The 20,212-nt window shown below is 32.7% G+C and overlaps 1 protein-coding gene across 1 annotated transcript; it reads left to right on the top strand.

Moving 5' to 3' along the window:
• The first annotated feature begins 1,012 nt into the window (after positions 1-1,012).
• On the top strand, positions 1,013-19,882 carry LOC111053923 (vesicular glutamate transporter 3). The gene is given in 12 exon segments (XM_022340867.2): positions 1,013-1,172; positions 3,063-3,145; positions 6,357-6,444; positions 7,331-7,464; positions 8,956-9,163; positions 9,166-9,185; positions 10,044-10,131; positions 12,374-12,591; positions 13,412-13,561; positions 15,300-15,432; positions 16,689-16,930; positions 19,564-19,882. Coding segments are annotated over 10 exon segments (1,428 nt in total). The 5' UTR covers positions 1,013-1,172; positions 3,063-3,145; positions 6,357-6,362; the 3' UTR covers positions 19,717-19,882.
• Positions 19,883-20,212: the final 330 nt, after the last annotated feature.

Here is a 20,212-nt window from a genome sequence, read left to right as displayed (position 1 = left end):
TCTCATATTCAAACAACAACTCATATTTCCACTAACCACCTAATGACTTACTAAATGAATTACTAAACACTAACTAATTACTAATCCGCACAAAAAAAACAAACAAAACCTAGGTACTCTAGAACATGGTACGCCATAGTGGATGCATAGTAGGTCAATTTCCACACAGAAAACACTAAACATGTAGAGGACACATTATAAGACATTTTTATTGTATGTAATTGTAAACTATCTAATATTTCCTGTAATTCATGTAGTAGTTTTAGTTTTTTTTTGAAAATAAACATTTATTCATTTATTTTCAATTATTCAATTTATCTACAATAAACATTACAATCAAGTAAGAGATAATAGCGAGGATTCTATCGTGCCTTTTGATAAATAAATGATTGTAGGCCTATATGATTGAATAATTAAAATAAAATACTGATAATGTCAGGGGGAAACAAATAATGCAGCATGTCCTATGACTGTCTGTAGGCCTACGCCTTCATACTGATTGCTATCTAGTCTCAATGATAGACCTTTGTTTTTCGATGGCCGTATTCATACTAACCGATTGACGGCCGTCACTCAGAATTATTGGATTGGCTAATTCTGACCAACAGCTGGTTCTCGGCCAATCAGAATAGAATTCTGAGTGTCGGCCGACAATCGGTAAGTGTGAAAACGGCCTAACGGTGTATCAACATTGAAACTCTCTTGAATATCTGTGAGAAAATTGTAAACATTCACTACTGGAGTCTAGTAAATAATCAGATTCCAAACTAGTGATTAACATTCTTCTGTACTATAAGTACAATGAACCAGTTCAGCAGTTTCTCATTGACTTTCGTGAACAGGTAAGCCTAGCCTACTACAAAAACAGTACACTTGCTCAGTGTCAAACTCCTCCCATCCCCTCTCTCACGTCTCTCAGTAATCTTCTGTCTCACAGTCATCTTCTATCTCACTTTCTCCTGTCTCTCAGTCACCCGCGACGTCCAACCTTGAGCGGGCTGCTTCGCGATAACTGGTTATTAATGATGGAAAGCCTTCACTACTCTACCAATATACACACGAGCTCAAAAAATTGCTTTCAGTTGCAAAAGATCTCTCGGCCGATCAATTGTGAACATGGTTTTGAGTCATCAACTCTAGATCTGTTCATTCATCTTTTACTGGATTAAGACGTGAGTTTGAAAATGTGTTATTTCGAATAAAAGTATACTAATAAAAGGGATAATATAATGTAATTCATTATAAAAATCATAGAAAATCTTGTCAAGTTGGTTTTGAGTTGCGAATAAAATAAATGACTGGGTGTTCTGTAGGAATACCAATGCAAGTTCATAAGAAACATTCAATATTCTTGAAACTTCACACAAACTTCCTGATTTTTTCTACGTTCTATTCATCCATTAAAGGTTAAAAGGCTCATTAGTCCGCATTTTTATTATTTTAATGGTTTCTTAATATCCCGTTGCTGGTCCCTCAAATTTAATCACATTATAAAATTGAAGGGGCGCTTCTGATGAAGCAGTTTCTAATGTTGTTATATTGGAGTAAACTCTAACAATTTTAGAACAATACTGTTTAAAAAATATATATATATATATCTAATAAGCATGATTTACTTAACAACTATCAAAGCCAATGATAAACTCAGACTCAGATCTGAGTGAGTTGAATGAATTATTAGAGGGGGATTCCCAGCTTTGCTGAAGCATTAGCTGAACTATGAAAGTTGTCATTTTTTTTTTCTTTGTTGTACTGAATAGTTTATTCTTACAATAATGATGATACCATTTATCTGGTTGTCTGATCTAAGGTATTAGAAAACATTAGCGCACTATTGATAAAGTGTGATTTTTGTTGGCCTACAGTAATACAATTAAATATTCAATTATGTTATCAAATAGATACATAGTACCTAAATATTGTAAAATCGAGAAAAAATTAATTGTTGTGAATACATTTCTCATTATTAAATACATTAGTAAATATATTGTAATTGTATATCAACAAATAAATCAATTGCATGCATGGTTACATTGAATTTGAAAAACGATTATTTTGTTTAAGGTGATCATACAAAAAATATGAATAATACTGTAAAGTGTAAAAGTGTAAATAATAATCTTTGATTCAGATAATGATATTCAAAAACGCTTTTTTATAATCCAGACATAATCGGATTTGGCTCTACATTTATAATCTGTATTAATATTAGTTTTAGTCACGATTTTCAACTGCATAATGTTTTGATTTGCTGTGATTTTCTATTTTACTCTACTGTACATATTCTCATGTTTCCGTTGAGGGCGGGAGAATTCTTTCAGACAGAATATGAAAGTGATCTTCACATGCATATTTTGAATAATCTATTTTTGAATTGAATCATTTTGTTACAAAATAATGTACCGGTATGAATAACATTTTAAATAATAATTATGTTGATTAATTTGAATGAAAAAAGCTTTCGTACGATGCTCCTATGTGTATATATTTTAAAATATCTCATTTTCACTCACTTCACTACAATCTTATGAAATTACTCATTTCTTGTGTAATTCTGGAAGCATTTGTATCAAAGAATCAGTTGAAGAATGTCATCACATTTAACTGCAGTACAATTAATGAAATTATTGTAATCAATCCAATTGATTAAGAACAGAAGTACTATACGTTTCGGAAAAATATGAATTATTTGCATATTCTTATCATGATAATATTTTTCAGAGTATAGGGGATTGTACTATTTTTTTTCAATTAAATCAATGTAGGCTACATAAAACTTGTGCCTCATGCATAATCTGTCTATTGTGAGAATAATTTATTCGCTATGTAGAAAAATACTTCTCTTGAAACTGTCATTATAAATGTTTCAGTTCGACAAATGAGAGAATAAAAATAATGCTCTCTGCTTAGATAATGCTTTAAACTACCGTAATGCTCATAGTTTATATACCTTTCAATTTGTGTGATTTAATTCTACTCGAATTGCACCAAAAATATTCTACACTATTGTCATAATATGAGTTCTGTATCTGTTTACATAAACATGTTTTATTCCTTTGCAGAAGAAAGCGAGATCCAGAGACTATTATAGTAAAGAGGTTTTCGCAGTGCATGTGGAGGAGTGAGCAGATTTACGAGAATCACGGTAGGCCCATTTTCCAGACGATTCATTAAATTTTGTCTCTGTTTTTATGATGACAGATTAGTTTATAGTTTTTTGTTTTCACTAGTTTGGATGTTTTGATTGTTTCTTATCAGTATAATAATAATGAGAATTTTATACATGTACAATTTTATTGTAGTCTGTGGTCAAATTCTCAGAGATCAATTGGAAAACTTTAACCTTGTTATCCAAAATTTGTCATAACAATCAACTTCAATTGTTTAAGATTTTTCACAAATTTCTTGAATTGAAGAGTGAATTATAATATTTATTGGGCAAAAATTTTATGTCCTGCTAAAGTTCACTTGAACACGAGCAATGACTTATGTCATCGAGTACTTTCCTGGTTAGTTTTATTGTCATTCCTCTGATTATTGAACTTTTCAAATTATTGAAAAATGATGTAATTTTTCTGTCCAAAATATTTCGAAAATTGAAAAAATCATACGAAAGAGTGATTGCGGTGATGACCCAAGTGTATTCTTTTGAGTAGAAATTATCTTACTATTACTAACCACAGAATTGTACATGTGTTAATGTCTTAATTTGACTTGGATTAATTTAATCTTATCTATTTGAGCGTCACTCATTCAGATAAATAAGATCTTGACTTGACTGGCGTATATTTGCTGTTCAAACTTTTTTATTCGATTGACACTTAAATTCCAAAAATATGACAAATCAATGTCAATAAAATACAAGAGTTTGAAGTGTGTTCGATCCAATAACGATTTTTCATAGCTGTATCTGAGAATTTCTGTGTATATGTGATGAATTTCTCTATTCAATTTCTCAATTTATTCGAATGCTTCGCTGTACTTGAAATTTGAATAGGCCTAGTAGTCGATTAAAATGTATCATGGAAATTGAAAAGTATTACACAAATTTGATTTTTCAGGTACTTCAGAAATTACTTCTAAAGGGATCGGAAGTTACCCTCACTCAATATTTTGGGTCCATTCATGTTTTATTATACCGTAATCATCATTCCACCCAACATTTAGTAAAGTGCTGATGGAAGGACATTCTTAAACATATATTATTTTCCCTGAATGGTCGGTTATATATTAAAAACACCGCTGATTTATGTGGGTAGAAGTCAATAGCCTAATCAAGATTTAAATTGCATTCAATCTAATCGGGTAATAATGCTTTAGCTCATTCTACAGTAACTAAATAACCACAGTATGGTCATTGGAACTTTTTTCCCGCCGCCGCCATTAAGATTTCAAATATTTGCATTTTTTAATGGAGCTTGTAGAGGATTATATAAGTAAAATGTTACTTATTAAAGCATATTTTCGTGACTACTAACATCGATATAATCACTTTAAAGTCTTTTTTATATCCCCAATATAGTTTGGAACTTGAAACAGTAAATGATGAACAGTAAAACGTAGTTAACTTAACCTGAAAACTGAATCTCCAAAAAATTACAAATAAACTTGATTATATGATATACAGTATTATTCCATTATATATTTTGTTCCATTGACAAAAAATGATCACGTTCTCAAATCTATTTGTAGAAATATGATGAAATTTTCATGACAATGGATTACATAATATTTAAATAGTTTGTTTTATTATTTGACAGCCAATAAGTCTGATAAAAATATTTTAAAGCCCAACATTGAATATAAAATGTGGAAGAGTGGATTGTTTTCTAGCCATAGTACTAATTGATGAATACAATAAACATTTGAGCAATTGATAAAGAAAACACAAAACCAATAACCATTATTATTTATAGTTATTGAACGATTGAACATGTTATGGCTTGGGTACTCAAGACTGAAGAGAATCAATCAGAGAAGTCAAGACGTCTTTAACCAGTACTTAATCACAGTTAAATATTTCATGAAATGTTATATTCAATTGAGCAACAAAAAATATTTTGAAATTGGATTATTAAAAGATTGAAGAATAAATTGGCTGAGGAAATACAATGAAATTGATAATAATTTTTCTGCATATTTATCTAGATCAGTGGTTCCCATTAAGTGATCCACGAAAGCTCTGGAAGTGGTCCGCGAGGAGCCCGATGGAAGAAAAATTGATGTTTTGAGCTTAATTTGTGTTTTTAAAATTATCTTTATCGGTCTATATTAAAGAATAATCAATTTCCATTCGAAAATGTTATACCAAACTCAATTTAATTTTTTTTCCAATCAGTAAAAGAAGTGATAAGTTCCAAATTTCCAATGCAATAAGATATAATTAATAAATAAACAAAGCCAAAAACATAACCAAACAATAAGATTGTTTGGAATCTTAATGGTGGATCTGTACCACGTGATCGAGCTAGCCAATGAAAAGCGTGACAGTCAATGGCCATACTGTGGTTATATAGTTACTGTAGTAGGCCTACATACCTGTAACATTAATTTTTTGGAGGATTGGCTATATAGTCATAACTGTATGATTTGTGTGATGGTACATGGATTGAATATTGTTAATTATTATGAATAAAAATATTATGACGAAGCATGTAATTTGAATTAGGTAATAAAACTGATCTAATCTCATTACTCACATCCTAGGATTCATGTGGACAAAAAGGTTTAGTTATATGGTTTTAAATATAACCAAATAAATATATTTCTCAAAAGAGAAAATATACGAATCAAACAATAAAACATCATAACTATTAAATGATTTTTGTGATTCATTATCTATCATATATCATATCCTCTTGGTTGACAATCATTTAGCAAAATACGGTTAACAAATAAAACATCATAACTATTGAATGATTTTTGTGATTCATTATCTATCATATATCATATCCTCCTGGTTGACAATCATTTAGCAAAATACGGTTGACAATGAAATTCTTTTATTTGCGAGTCACTGACTGATTAATTCAAGATTTGATTATCACACTCATTGAGTTATTATACTGTAATAAAAGAGACACTCTTCATTCAGTATCTTGTATTTAGGTAATAAAAATTGTTTATATTGTGTTTTACTCGATTCCAAACTAATTCAACTCCAAATTTTTATGACTCTAATATTTCAATAAATTCAAACCTTGAAAAATTAATTTCGATAGCTTTGAAAAAAATAACAATAACTTTAATGCCCAATCCGTTAATCTGTGTCGCGTGAATTCTTTAAATTTTTGTATCAATTCAAAAATGTTAAAGACAACTAATAATATGAATTTATCATTTTACCTTTTATTCAGGTAATCATGGCAGTTAAAAGCAAAGTGGAATTGGAGAACTCGGTGGTACATAATCTGGGATCTTCCACAATGCCTCTCAATAAAAAAGGTAAATTTGTTGTTTGTTTTTCATTCTATTCATTTTTATAATAGTGTGACTTCTGTAAATAGTAATTAGCTGTACTGAAACTAAATTCAGTATTGAAACCATCAATGTTAACATGTGCTAGAGCAACTATAGTTTGGTAAACGTTATATTAGCTGTGGAGAAAGATAGAAGAACAGTGTGGCCGATTCTCTGCCTTGCCACTGTCTTCTATAGAATATAGCTGATACCGGTATATCTGATGTAATATTAATTACTTATTTTTGTTAAAAATTATAAATTATAATGATTAATTTATAAAATAGAATTATAGTAACCTTTGAAATTAATAAAATAATAGAATAAGAATACAAATTATAACTTATAAGTTACAAGTTAGCCTATATAATTTATAACCTTTTTCTATTATTTTATTAATTTCAAAGGGTACTATATAATTCTATTTTATAAATACAAGAAAGTAGCCCTGAATTCATACATTTTAAGAATATAATGAATTAATAATTAAATGTCATAATTGAGTGTTGCGGATGGACTCGTTGTTCGTCGGTCCCGGCTGTCTAGAAGAAGTCGTTAGGTCATGTCAGAGGCCCTGAAATTGATCAGGTGAGACCTGAAAACTCTGACACCAGACCTGAGCCAGCCAGGTCACTCGATATTATTGTTATAATTGAGATTGAATATTTTGTTGATTAATTATAATTCTACATTGTTGAAAACCATTGTTAGGTAGAAAAGGATAGCGCTCTCTGCTTTGTCAAATGATAGACAAGGATAGCAGCACCAATGTTAAACAAATACTGCTATTATAACATGGACCTCACTATAGATTGCTTAGTTGTTTGAGAAAAATTGTTTCTTTTTATTAGTGAAGCTTGTCATGTCCCAGAACAGGGTCCGGTTGGGTTCCGCCAAGTGCAGGCCATTATGCTATTCCTGCTGTTTCTGGTCGCCTATGGACTCAGGTACAACTTGTCAGTTGCAATTGTAGCCATGACCAACAACTCAACATCCGATGCTCAGGTGAGTCTTATCAAATCATAAAAAAAATCTCCCTCATTTTTTTCTTCTTCTCATCCTCCTACTCATCCTCCTCCTCCTACTCCTCTTCCTTTTACATCCCCTCCACAGACTACTCCTCCTCCACCTCTCCCTTCTTCTCCTCCTCCTCCTTCTCTTCCTCCTCCTCCTCCTCCTCCTCCTCCTCCTCCTCCTCCTCCTCCTCCTCCTCCTCCTCCTCCTCCTCCTCAAATTTGTAGTTTTCTTCAAATTCAGAGTTTGTAGAGCTCATTGCAATAATTAATGGTTGTCCAACCGTCCAACGTTAAAAAGTATTGTAGCTTTATAAAACCATGCGATTCCCCACACACACTATAGGCTATATTTATTTTCACTATATTTTCCCTATACACTATAAAGGATAGAAAAGGATAGTATTACCAATTTTAATCAAATACTGCCATTTTAACTATGAAATCACTATATAGATCAATGATTCATGAATATATTGTACACTGTATTCTAAACCAAACTGTGTCGGAATCTATATGTCTGGTGTTTCAAATAATTCCTGTTTCTTTAACACTGTATTGTGTTTCTCCATATTAAAGTGAGATAAAAGTAATATTATCAGTTCCAAATAATTTATTTGAGACAAACTAAAGTTTCAATGCACTTCAGGCATCATCATTAGTAATATTTTTTGGATAGACTCAATTAATTCAGTTTGGCGCAAATGAATTATGTGGAACTGACAATATTGCTTCTATTGGTTGTGAATATAAAAGGAATAGTTCTATATAATTATTATTTAACGAAAATCCCAAATAAATGTTGCAAATAATTATATATTAATTAGCATTTGAATAAATGCATTCTCTATTTAATTCCATCAGGAATATTTCTGTTTACTGATTTTAGAAAATTATTTTAGTAAAAAATATTCAGTTATGAAAGTTAGTCGATATGATTTAAGGAATGAGAGATATGTTGTACCATTTACTTCGAATAATTTCGCCAGAAACACCTTAATCTACATTGTACCAAAAACTCTCAATAATTTACCCGATAATTGTGCTGAGTTTGTTAATATGCGCCTATTAAAAAGAAATTTAAAAATTTAGTTGAATAATTACACTTTAGATGTAGAATAATGATATTTACTAATGCATTGTATTGTTGCGTTCATTTGCGTTAATTCATTCCGTTCTATTTTTTGTATGCAAGTTCAGGTTGACTATACATTATAACACTTTTGAGAGCTGAGCCAACAATTAATTAGTTAATATCATGATAATATTAACTTTCAAGTATATTCTTGTAAAAATAACGTTCACTGATATATGTATATTTATTTTTGAATTTACATGTTTTGTATATGGTACTTTGTCAAACAGCATCTTTGAGGTTCGCTTAAGGTAGCTTATTTATTCAATAAACGTTTTTTCAATTCTATTCTATTTTATTTTACCTTCATTCCTGCTTCTCTACAATTTGTTGCAATTGTTTTCTCAGACATTCGACTGGGATGAACACAAGAAAGGAGCGGTACAGAGCGCCTTCTTCTGGGGCTATCTGATCGTGCAGGTGCCTGCCGGTCTGTTGGGTCAGCATGTCAGTCCCAAGCTACTGCTCACTCTTACCACAACTGCCTGCAGTCTGCTCACGCTCATCACACCGTATGGCACTCAGTATGGAGGCTGGATCGTATTGTGTGTCATAAGGTACTGCAGGGTCTTTGTCAGGTAATTTGATTCAATTCATTTTATAAATGTCATGCATTGTAATTCCTACAATATTGGCACAAGTCACATAAGCTACAAATAAAACATATCACATGAACATAATCACATACATTGCACAAATAACATAAAGCTTATACTTGAGAAAGTGTAATAGTAAAGCCTCGTTCACAATAGAGTTGTCAACTGAGTTTTCAACAAATTACAGTAGGTAGTTTATTGCCAATTTATTGAAAATCACAACAGCATTTAACCTAATTCTACAAAAAATGACAAACTTTTTGAAGGAGAATATTTATGGACTACATTTTGTCGACAACTTTGGTGTGAAAAAATATTTAATAAGCTGATGCTACAGTTTTTAGAATTAAAACTTAAAGAATAGGCTATCACAGTTGGAAATGATGAATTAGACAGTTCACCAATGTATTAAAAACACTAGCATCCTTGAGCCACACTCTTAATATTATCCTAACTTGGTAATAGAACAAATTATTGTAACAAATTAATGCTAATAAATTCAAGTAATATTATAATTTATAATATTACCTGAGGCTCTAAATGATAATTTATAACTGAAATAAACTATTGTAACAAATTATTGATAATAAATTCAAGTAATATTATAATTTATAATATTACCTGAGGCTCTAAATGATAATTTATATCTGAAATAAACATACTTCGATACTTGTATCATAAAACTTCTGGCAAAGTGGCTGGTGAGATGTTTTTGAGATAATGAAACCCTTCTGTTTCTTTTTATTGTCAACTCTCCATACATCCTTGTGTATTCGATATACGATTACAAATACATACATGTATTCGATGATACTATAAGCTCATTTTTTATTGTTGCAGGGTTTCTATGTTCCACTGACTTACATTTTGGCTTCAAAATGGTGTCCATTGACCGAGCAGAATAGATTTATAGGATTTACTCTAAATGGTAAGCCAATTTTGTTTTCCTCTAGTAAATGTTCGTCATATCGTCTTTCATTATGTCATGAACCACAAGGTTTGACATACCCCCAAACATCAGTTCCTTCTTTAAGAGAGAAATCATTTTTTCCAACTTCAAAAACTAAAAGCTGATCAGACAGTTTTGGCTGACAGACTAAAAACGCTGAGGAGAGGTAGAAGTGGGGCTAGCATTCTAGTCTCCCCTCCAGCCAGCTAGTGGAAAAAGGTTTCCACTTTTCTTTCTGTAAAATTTCACACACTTTTTCATCGCCTACCTCCTGAGACAGACCGAGCTGACTCGTGGATGGACATCCCCTGGTTCTCCATTCAGACCATGGCAAGTTAGGATGGACATCAACAGTATAACGGTATCGTTCCACATTTCAATTTATTCTTCCATATTGTTTTTTAATTTTTAGAAATTCCAAATTAATTATGCCTTGAATCATGTTTTTAAAACTTTCATATAACTTGTTTAAATAAGAAACAAAATAATCTGTCCAACACAATTCTGTCTAACGTTTTGAAAAATCATTGGCAACAAAGTTTATTTTGAATTTTCAAAATTGATTAAATGCTCAAAATTTCATAACCTTCCTTAATTGTTCTGTATTAGAATAGTTGTAGCATAACTAATTTTATAAAACCAAAATATGTTAAAATTCACATTTAAATCTCAAATTAATCTCTTCATTTCAATAAAATAAATCTGACTCCTAATATAAATGTTTTCCTTTCAAATTCCAAAGAACATCTAGTTGATAATATAAAAAAAACCAACTGCTTTAGCTCTACCATCAAATGCTACGCAACAACAATATTACAGTGTTCCCGTATGGGAACTGGTGGATCGCCCCCTTTTATTACTCTTACAAACAGGTCACCAATCATTTATTACAAAATGATGGATATCACAGTTCAATCAATTTAATGTTACAATTAACTATCGATAATCGTTTTTCAATTTGTTTTGATTATTCTGGATTCTGTTTGTTATTCTTTCATTATCAAGTTATTATTTAAATTTTCAAGTATAATATTCTTATTAGTGAATTTATAAGTTACATTGTTTTTTATATTTTCAAATTGGTTAAGTTTCAAATGATGGATGTTGACACATCAGCAGTAACAGCTAGTGCTCAAGATGAGCGAAAGAGCGATTTGAGAGAAAGAGGGAGTGAGAGGGTAAGAGAAAGACGTTGCTATTTCTTTCAATATTATGACCAATATGATTATAATCATTACTGAACAGCAGGAACACAATTCCACCATCCAGTCACGTATTTAACAATAATTGTGTTGATTACCAGACCAGACTTCCATTCATTGAGAATGGTATAAAATTTTACAGTTGCCAAGAATATCCTGGAATAAATTATGCAGTATTCAACAAGTACTTATTTCTAAACAACAACAATAACCGAGAAAGAAACTTTAACAGCTCAATAACGTGCTGTGACACACCTGAGTTTAAGGCTCATATACACCACCTCGGTTTAAACGGAGATCAGCTGTTTGTTTAAACCAGGGACGGATCATTATTTATATTTATTTATGCAATGATGGTACACAAAACACAGTAATTCATTGAAATTATTGGGGAAGGACCAACAGGCACAGCCCAAAACTGTTCCTTCCTTAAATTTTGATTCATACACTAAGTCCAAAAATAGGTTATGTTTCATTTCCTTTTTGATTTTGAGACCAATTCTCAGTCCAAACACTTTACAGTTCACTTGCTGTATTATTTTTAAGACTCAGTAATGTAATTTTGTGTGTACAGTTGCTGTAAAACTTGATTTTATCTTTTGTCGTAATGTATTCAATATTTGACTTTGCCTATTGTTCTAAGAATTTAACGGCAATAACATCATATTTATTTTATTTATTTGAAAAACATATTATATAGAATGCAACCACACCACCGTTTGTTTAACTGTGGATTATCGTTAAACGCGTGGATTAGCGAGGTGTTGGTGCATATGGCCCTTAAATGCTCGCTCATCAGTATATTTAATTGTCCATGTATCAAAAATTGTCTACACTGACTATATACTGTCCAGTTAGTCTATGTTTATTGTTACTTTACTTTATTGTTAAGTGAGGACCAATAGTATAAGAGAGGGCTGGCTGCGCTTCAACTCCACCCTCCTAGAATCAAATGAAGGCAGCAATTCAATGATCTATGTTCTACTTCATGTTTCATGGTTTTTTGTTTCATTTTTCAGGAGGCACTTTTGGTGTGACACTGGCGATGCCCCTGTCGGGTTTCCTGGCGAGTAGTTCGCAGGGGTGGCCACTGATCTTCTACACGACTGGAGTGTTTGGCCTGCTGTGGGTGGTGCTGTGGGCTTTCCAGGGCGCTGACAGTCCGGCCACACATAAACGAATCTCGCAGGCTGAAAAGGAATACATTCAAACGTCACTCAAGCATAACTCAACCGAGGTGAGTCGTCAAACCTAAAAACTGAGGCTCAAATGTCAAATATTATATCTACTCACCTCAACAAAAATTACCATGTCAGATATTATATTTACTCAGCAAAGATTAAACCTATAAAGGGTCAAAAGTGTTGAGATGAAAGATAATAGAGGAGTATTATTGATCAAAGATGGATGATTTTTTAGAAATTGCAGTCAACCAACTGCTGGAATATTATAACTGTGTAATAATTTTATTTCAAATAACCAATGAAAACTATATAAATATTTGAAGTAGCAGACGTCCTTCCAGCTCTATTTATATAGCTTCCATTGGATATTTGGAATAATTATTTTACAGTAACATTATTGATCATTTGTGAAACTTTTGCTTCCCCTGACGGACTCAGTATAAAAGTATAGCACAACAGGAAAATTTTATGAGCATCCCACATACATTAGTAGGAAATACTGTACTATGAATATGTGATGGGTATTTTGATTTGCTATGATGTGTTTATACAAGATGTGTAATGAACTGGAAATTTCGGAAACACTTATTCATTGATGAGCATATCATCAATTACCTATTTTATTAGTGCATTACATAATTCAACTCATGAGAGCCATTTCCAAATGCAGCCAAAGACTCATTCATTTCTTTGGAATTTTTGTTTGTTTATTTTATTATGTGTGACTCAAATTAAGTAACTTATGTCTATTTTGATTCTCAGAGGATTCCAACACCCTGGAGAGTAAACAAACTCATTCATTTTCGGAATATTTTGTTTGCTTATTTTACAATGTGTGACTTTATTCTTACGTATGGCTATTTTGATTTTCAGACAATTCCAACACCCTGGAGAGAAATCTTCACATCGAAACCGATGTGGGCATTCATAGCGGCCCATGTTGGGTGTGGGTGGCTGTTTGCAATCATATTCACCCAAATGCCTTCCTATATCAGCTCGGTTCTTGGCTTTGACATAGCAACTGTGAGTATTTTTTTCTTGCCTGTTTAAATTACCTAGTAATTCACTTTAATTCTGTTTCTCTGTGGCTTATCCCATCTATATTTCTTGCTCTGTTTTAGCTTGCTTAGAGCAATTAACTTGCTTCAATACTGGTTTTCTGTGGTTTATCCCATTAATATTATATTGCTAAACAAAGTATCTCTTTTACAAAATCATAATAATTGAATAATAGTCATTATCGTGATTGAAACCAAACAAGACTCAGACATTTTCTGATGAAATATTTGATTTTCATATGAAAATCAATCGAAATCAACATACTAGTGAGCCCCCTTTATAATAAAAAGCAAAGATTGCGTTACATAATCTAGCGAGCTCCTTGGGCTGGAGAACTCGCTCAAAATGTTGCAGATTTTCTGTCAGCTGTTCTATTGAGAGTAGTGAAAAGTCGAAAGAAATAGTTCAGGTTTCATTGAGTTGCATCAATATTAATCCAGCTGCCGACTGATTTTTCATTTGTAATGATAAATTACCATACATTTTTTCTCACGCACTTTCAATTTTATCCTGTTATATCCTCAACAAGGACGAAGGAATGAGTCAATTTCGTTGACCAACGAATTTGTTTTGTATATTAGTTCAACGAATTTGTGTTAAAAATTTGAAGGAAAGGCCGTAGACGAGTGAATAAGATGGAGGCTTTACGATACAGAGGCCCGGGTTCAAATCCGGCCCGGGCAGGATATTTTTCCAGGCCACTCCTGTGTTTTAGATGGACACGTTAAGTCGTCGGTCCCGGCTGCCTAAAAAATATCGTTAGGTCATGTCAGAGGCTCTAAAATGGATCAGGTGGGACATGAAAACTCTGATACCAGACCTGAGCCAACCAGGTCACTCGATATTATCATTATTATTATTGTTATTATTACTTGAAGTTGATTGATGGAAGCAATCGAAAGTAGTCGTCGATCAAAAACCACAAACGGACAACGACTCGAGTCTCTAACTATTCATCAGTAAGATCTCACTACGCTCGCTCAATTAATAAGCATATATTAACAGAAAACTGGCACCACTTTATTATATGTACTAAAAATAAATACTCATCTATTTCACTTTCCATGAAGAACTGCAAGTAATAAACCGCTTTGAACTATTTTTAACGACACTACAGTCTAATTTTTGAATATTAGTTATTAAAACTAGTACTCACTCATGTGGAGCGTTTCCGGTTTTGAGAAAAGTTCAAAACGTACAAATAAATATTAAATACTACCGTATCTACTTTTTCATTCAATCGTATGGTTTTGATGCCAATATCATTTGAATTTGTTTAAAGATATAAAAATCAGGTGTCAGACCCTCGTCTTTAAAACGTGAATATCAGTTTTAGGCCTAGCCTAAAAATAAAAATATACAGTTCTTATTTGTCACAGCCACTCACACAGTTCTATTATATTCTATATTTTGTATTATATTCTTAGCTGCTCCAACCAGTTTACAGCTCTGTTTGTAAACTCATACAGCTCTCTGAGATCTCATAAGAATGGATTCAAGTATTCAGTATAAAATTACTACTTTAATATAATTCAATACAATGTTTTCATGCCAGAAATATTTACATGAATAATTGAAATATATCTTAGACCTGTATGTTGAAATGTTCAATTTACAAGAGCTATTTGTGTAGTGTAGTGAAGTATAGTAGAGTGGAAGCGACGGTTGAGTTTTTGGATTTATTTGTCGTAGTTGTTGACAGAATGGCCTGCTGTCCGCTTTGCCCTACCTGACGATGTGGTGCCTGTCGTTCCCCGTCTGCTGGCTGGCTGACATAATGAGCAAGCACCGGGTCTGGACCACCACCACCCAGCGCAAAGTCTGGGCCACTATCAGTCAGTACCGTATTATAAATATATCTTTCTAATAATCACGTATTTTGATAGGACTACTTGAATGTTCAATTATAGAGAATAATTAGTAATCCTTGTAATATCTTTTAGAATCATGAAAACAATGTTACTGATATAGGCCTTTACTTATTTGATTACTTGATTTAAAGGTTAACTTGAATAAACAAAAAGCCATATCGTTATATTTTTTTGAGTTGAAAGTTGAGTTGTGGAATCAATCATTTTTGTTGAAGTATGGAGCATAAAGCTTGTAGTAAAATCATAACATTACTTCTATTGCATAGCAGCATAGAGATCCCGGGTTCAAACCCGCTCATCCCTAAAAGTTTTTGACCAGGTCACTCCTGTCCTGTGTTATCAGATGGGCACGTTTACTATCGGTCCCTGCTGAAGTATGACAGTCGTAAGGACCATTGACGGCTTAAATTATACTGTATATTCAGGCGAGGTGGAACCTTCCCACAGGGACTCCCCACCAACAAAAGCCATACGAATTCACTTTACTTACTTACCTCTATTACTCGGTTAATGAACGTGATAATTTACACTTTCATAACTTAAACATTGAAAATTAAATCGTTTAACCAATTACGTGGAACAAATAATTGAGTTTACGACCCAACTTTCAACTCACAAAAATGATATTCATAAAATAATGCAGATGGATCAATGTTATGTATGATAAAAGTGAATAAAAAAGTTTAATTAAATAAGTATAATTGATTAATAACATGGCAATAAAGAATTCTCACCTTAAATCATTTTGCAGAAACTAATAATATTCATCTATTTCACTATCCATGACGAACTGAATTCGTTTTGAACTATTTTGACGGCACTACAGTCTAATTAGTAGACTGTTCAGCTATTTTGATGACACTACAGTCTAATAATTAGACTGAAGTCAAAATTATTATTATCATTATTATTATTATTATTATTATTATTATTAAACGAAAATCCAAATTAAATGTTGTAATTCACCCCGTAGACTTCTGCTACTGCAAATATTGACAACAGGGTAAACAGCTAGATGGAATTTGATGAGCGCTACTATTCAAAAATTATTTGTCAGCCCGGGAATCGAACCCAGTACCTCCTATATAATTGCCGGTCAGGAATGCTTACCCTCACACCAAACTGACATTAATTTTTATCTGAAGTCAAAATAGTTCAAAACTTACTAATTATACTATTGATCAATAACATGATAATAATGAGTCATTAACATTTTGCAGGTCAAACAGGCGCGGCACTGGTGCTAGTGTGCCTGGGCTTCGTGGAGCGTGACGCGGTTGCGGCCATGATAGTGCTCATCATCACAGTATCCCTTTCGTCGTGCGCCTTCAGTGGCGTCTACGTCAACCCGTTGGATTTGGCACCCAACTTTGCCGGAGTGCTCATCGGCATCGGAAACGGACTCGAGAACATCTCGTCTATTCTGGCGCCTCTCAGTGTTGGCTGGATCCTCCATGATCAGGTACAGATATGAGAAGAGGTCCACGTTATAATGGCAGTGGAGTAAGATAGGACAACAGCGGTGCAGTGAGCCTCACAACAAATTTCGAGCACTGGTTCAATCTTAGACCAGTTATAGAATAGATACGCTGGGAAGTCTAGCCTCTGAAGCCAACATCTACTGCCATATCGCCTCATAGTGACGTCAGCATCGGATAGAAAACTTTCAGTTTGTGCCTATTTCAGATGGAAGTAAATAATTATTATTTATGAAAATGGTAAACTCCAGCTGCGCTCCCGCTGAAATAGACATAATCTGCTATGAAAAACAATAATGTAGACAAACTCTACAGAAAAGTTTTCTATCCGATGATGACGTCACGATGGGACGATATGGCAGTGGATGTTGGCTTCATCGACTTTCATTATGAATATATAATGGGGCGTGTCTATTCTATAACTGGTTTAAGGGTTCAATGGAGAGAGTTGGTGTTTTTACTAAGGAATTTTCTGATAGTCTGACATCCGTAGTTTATCCATGATCAGGTACAAACATGAGAAGAGGTCCACGTTATAATGGCAGTGGAGTAAGATAGGAAAACAGCGTTGCAGTGAGTCTTACTTTAAACTGTGAGCATTGGTGAAATTGGGAAATTGGTGTTTTTCCTAAGAAATTTTCTGATAGTCTGACAGCCGTAGTTCATCCTTGAATTATTATAGTGCTGAAAAAGCTCCTTTTCAAAAATTAAATAAAATTTACAATAATCCCTTCAACAGAAAAAAAATCTGGTGTGGCGCACTCACACAACTTTCCTTGCCGTTATGAAAATTTATCACCTGACGCTAGTATTCCCGTGCATCTCAAGTCTACTATGCAAAGATCTAAGCCAGCTGGTGACAGGACTATAACGCTGGAGACACACGAGGTCTGCTATCTCTTCATAGTGAATGATTTAATAGAATCAACAGTTGCCAACAGTTTGCAATTGAAATAACATTTTCTCGAATTTCGAGCTTATTTTAAATTTTAGGTGAAAATGTTACTGAACATTAATTGTAGAGATTTTCATGCTCAATCTTTTCCATTTGGAATTTTTTGTTTAAATTGTATCTGAAGCCTGATAATTGGAAATCTAAAATCAAACTGTACCTAGATGGGGCGGAGCTCCTGAAATTTCTACAGATATGGGACTTGTGGCAGTTGATAAAGTTTAACAATGACTATTTTAGGTATAAATTTGATCAAAATCGTTGGATCCATTTTCGAGAAAATCGCGAAAACCCCTATTTTTGACAACATTTTCGCCATTTTAGCCGCCATCTTGAATCGCATTTGATCGAAATTGTTCGTTTCGGATCCTTATATTGTAAGGGCCTTACGTTCCAAATTTCAAGTCATTCCGTTAATTGGGAGATGAGATATCGTGTACACAGACGCACATCACTCATACACACACACACATACAGACCAATACCCAAAAACCAATTTTTTTGGACTCACGGGACCTTGAAACGTATAGAAATTTGGAAATTGGAATACCTTAATTTTTTTCGGAAAGCAATACTTTCCTTACCTATGGTAATAGGGCAAGGAAAGTAAAAAATACGTGATTTTGATCAATTCACTACTGTAAAATACATGACACTCTTTGGACGTTACCTAAGCTTTTACAGTATATCAACTTTTCGTATCAGAACATATATTATTGTTTTCAATTTAGTTAAATGCTATTGTGTGTTCCCCAGCCTCACTTTAGACTGTAAGCATTGGTTGAATAAGGAGCGTTGATATTTTTCTGATGAATATTTTTGTAGTCTGAAATCCGTTGTTCATCCTTGAACTATAATAGTGCTGAGAAAGCTCCTTTCAAAAAATGAAATAAATTATACACTTTATAATTTCTTTCAACAAAGAATTATTGATTTTGATCAATACACAACTGTGAAATCATTCATTTCACATGACTATTTGTACGTTATCTAAGCTTTCACAAAATTTAAACTTTTCGAATCAGAACATGGTTTGTATTATTATTATCAATTTAGTTGATTAATTGCTATTAGATAGAAAATAATCGAGTGTTTCAATTTTTCGGTCTAGAAATGTAATAGTTTCTTCAATGTTTGGACTTTTTTAATTGTCTGCAATTGATTTATTTCATTTTAGAAGTATTTTTAAATTTGCAATCTGTGTCTTTGCTTGTTTCGGATTGTCAATTGTAGTGTAACTCGAAATGTGAAAGTGATATAAGCTAGCTTCATTTGGACTGTTGTATAAACCAGAGTTGAAACCTTTTTGTGCTTAAGCCTGTGGTACTGTTTTATTAGTAGTTTAATTCTGAATGGTTGAATAAAAGAATTAGGCTGATCAAGAGACTCAGTTTCTAGGGCACTTATTAAATTCATTGCAATGTAACATTCAACCCATAGATTTAATGGTTTATCAGGTTTAATAAGTGTAACCGGGCCCAGTCTTGTGAATTTTAATGCCTAGTATTGTAATTATTGATCATTTGAATATGTTTATATATCTTTATTCACTGTTTAAATTATTGATCATGTGAATATGTTTGTTTTTCTTTATTCACTCTGAACTTTTAGACTCTTTTACTGTTCCTTGATTGCTTATACTCATCAATCTATTATTTTTTACAGAAATCAGTTTTCCAGTGGACGATGGTATTTGTGTTGGCTCTAGTTGTAGCAGGAGTGAATAATTTGATATTCTTGATCTGGTCCTCAGCCAAATTGCAGCCTTGGAATGAGCCAACGACCACTGAGAAGAGATCACCAATTACAAATACGTAGTTGTAATTTTCTTCAAGCCAATCTTTTATAAGATTTTTTTTCAAATCTTATAAAAATGTTTGTGATATAATTTTGAATTGTTCAATTCATCTTTGTTTAGTGTTAATATTGTTACAACTATGTCTCAGTGATTCTTGTTAAATACACAGTAGATACTTGTAAAATATAAAACCTTGTAGTGTAAAGAAAATGTGTAAGAAAGTTGAAAATTACATTGATGTTTTAGATACTAGCGCTCTATGTTACACTCTCTATAGTGAGGTCCACGTTATAATGACAGTGGATGAAGATAGAAGAATAGCGATGCCGATTCTCTGCATTAATTAATTATATTTCTACACTGTCAAAAACATAATTGGCATCGTTGTGGAACTAGAAAAGGATAGTACCACCGGCTTCGTCGAATGATTGAGAGGGATACCAAAACCAAAGTTGATCAAATACTGTCATTATAACATGGACCTCACTATAATAATGAATATTGTGCAACTATTTT

This window comes from Nilaparvata lugens, chromosome 10 (assembly GCF_014356525.2).
Source record: "Nilaparvata lugens isolate BPH chromosome 10, ASM1435652v1, whole genome shotgun sequence".
Taxonomy (NCBI): domain Eukaryota; kingdom Metazoa; phylum Arthropoda; class Insecta; order Hemiptera; family Delphacidae; genus Nilaparvata; species Nilaparvata lugens.
The sequence above is the reverse complement of the archived record's forward strand: the minus strand, read 5'-3'. Positions and strand labels throughout refer to the sequence as shown.